Source organism: Apis dorsata, unplaced genomic scaffold (genome assembly GCF_000469605.1).
Source record: "Apis dorsata unplaced genomic scaffold, Apis dorsata 1.3 scaffold_326, whole genome shotgun sequence".
Taxonomy (NCBI): domain Eukaryota; kingdom Metazoa; phylum Arthropoda; class Insecta; order Hymenoptera; family Apidae; genus Apis; species Apis dorsata.
Window position 1 is genome coordinate 207,193 of NW_006263594.1, and position 2,647 is coordinate 209,839.

The 2,647-nt window shown below is 32.7% G+C and overlaps 1 protein-coding gene across 1 annotated transcript in view; it reads right to left on the bottom strand.

Annotated features, from left to right (window-relative positions):
* The window catches only part of LOC102678584, a 40,212-nt gene that overhangs the window by 32,675 nt on the left and 4,890 nt on the right, over nt 1-2,647 (bottom strand). Inside the window, exons 5-6 of the mRNA XM_006617817.2 lie at nt 2,611-2,640; nt 2,137-2,314 (exon numbers count right to left, since the gene is read on the bottom strand). Of these exons, the coding sequence (XP_006617880.1) occupies nt 2,137-2,314; nt 2,611-2,640 (208 nt within the window). The remainder of the gene's footprint in view (nt 1-2,136; nt 2,315-2,610; nt 2,641-2,647) is intronic.

Consider the following 2,647-nt stretch of genomic DNA (forward strand, 5'->3'; position numbering starts at 1 on the left):
AGTCAACAAAATATTGTACTAGGAACAAAGGATTATACTTTATTATGTTTCTCGTTATATTCAAACAAGAACAAAGAAAATTCTTTGGATTTTGGAAGTGTCCGAAGTAGTGAAATACAGGGTGATATCGATGATATAAATCATACATACCCTCTTACAAAATAAGTACACTCGGCAGTATCGTGTATAGTATTTAAATAACACAACACATCCCGAACCGAACAAGTCGGTTTTTTTTCTATTTTCGCGAAAAGTAACGTTTAGCAAATAACATCGAACATCTTACATTTTTATTATATCTGTGATCATTGCACACGCATACATACATGCGAAAACATACGTCCAATTTCTGGATATATTTTAGATATCTTTTTCTTAATTAAATATCTACGATAACACTTAGGACAAAGTAATACTGATCGTTTCCAAGCTACTTTACAGTCTGACATTTTGTACATTTCTTATCATATCCTTAATCTTTCATAATGATAATTTTAATATAAACTTTAATAACTAATTTCAATAACAGAAATAACGTAGCTACAAAATATATTTATAATAAACAATTAACGAGACCTCACTATACTGCTTAGATACTATCAATACCCTCAATATCTTTTCAATGAGACTCGGCTCTTGAATATTCTTTAGAAACTATGATGAAAGAAGGCTTGATCATACAAATTCATATATATAAGTAGGTACTTGTGATTCTAATACGCATACATAACAATGAAAAAAATTAAGCGTGTGATACTTTTTATATAATGATAATTTAACTATTAACGTCAACTAAGAAACAAGAGATAAAATATTAAATTTTGCATTTCACAATAAATAAATATTTATCAATTAATTAAAAAATAAATAATTGCATTTAAAAAACTGAAAATTTTAACATGCGTGATGTAAATTTTTATACATCAGCTTCTCATGTATGTTTTATTTCAAAAAACTATCACATATTTGAAAGACGCTTTTTTTGCATGCTTTTTTTCTCGTTCGCGCTTTTTCTCTTCCTCTCTGTAAAATTAAATCTAAGAAAACTAAAATAAAATACAATGATCAATTTATCACTGTATCCTTACAGGAGAGAAATATATATATATTTATATGTATATTTTAAATTATCACACGCGACAATGAAAATGTAAGAAAACAGAGCAGAAGAGAATGGCATAAATTGTTCTCAATCGGTTGATGCCATGTTATTATTCGCTGCCGAGTCTTGAATATCATTGCATAAACTATACATGTAAAAGCATACACCACACTAAGGCTGCCTAGGCTGGATCAGGTTACTAGGTTGTTGTCTCCATCTCCTTCTGACGACGTTCAACTTTTTCAAATAGAATTGCAGGGTTGAGCGATTAATGCCATACATCTCTGATGCCTGAGTGGTGCTAACCCCCTGCTGTAATATTGCATCCAGGGACATTTTAACCGAGTCTAAACTATACTTTCTGCCCTGTTTTTTTTCCAGCGATTTAAGCAACGCGCCTACGTCAACATCTGGGCGTGGCCGCCTCATGTTCGGCCCTTTTTTACATTCGAGGAAATGGGACGCCCAGAGGGCACCGCCATCACCACCCACCAAATTCCCTCTCGACCGAGACCGCGCTCCCGCCCCCCCACCTGCAACGAGGAAACCCAAACTAGTGTCGGCCGAACATTACACGACCCGTTTTAACATTTAAGAAACAAAAAACGAAACGTTCGCGTAATTATATTTGAAGTCACCAATGATTGAGTCCCTTTCTTTAATATAATTTTGCATTTTAAATTTAACAAACATATTTTGCGAGATATGTAAATTTCCTATCCTTTTACATCATACGGATTAGAAAATCGTGCTTCGATTCAAAGTTTCTCTGAATCGAAGTTTTACTACTGTGATATATAATATATATATATATATGCATATCGTCTACACAATACGGTATAATTTCTCGTTTAATTTCGTATCGAGTGTACAAATAATGATTTACGTATATCCGATAACAATTGAGAATTCGCAACTTATATGTACAAAATTTCAATTGATTCAGTAGTAAATTTGTAAAAATACCCTGTATTTCGCTACTACGTTATAACAAAAAATCAAATAAAATATAAGAAATAGTTCGTTCAACTTACCAGGATGTTGGGAGGGGTCGTGGGACGGTCCGGCTCTATTGTTATCCTGTTCCATCTCGTTCAGATCGTTCATATCGTCATCCAGCGTCAGATCTTCAACGCTTTCTTCTTGATCTTCTAGATATTCAGACTTTGGCTCGATGAGATTATCATTTGGCTCAGGTTTCTCCAAGGGCAACTATGAAAAAATATATATTTTATTAAAAAAAGCATTTCCTTTATTTAAAAATATTTACTTAAAAATTGACAAAACAGAATTTTTAAATAAATCATTACAATCGTGTATCGTACCGTTTCCACTCTATAAGATTAAATTAATACGACATCAAACAGCAGGATAAAGTACGATATCGTTATTCTACCAACGTAGCGAATGAAACAAGAGCATTACAACACAAGCTTCTATTAGACGTTGGTAAATAATTAATGTAACTGGACAATAGAATTTTTTTTATCAAATTTCATAAATCTCACCTGCAGCATTTCATCGGCAGGTTTCGTCAGCTGCGTC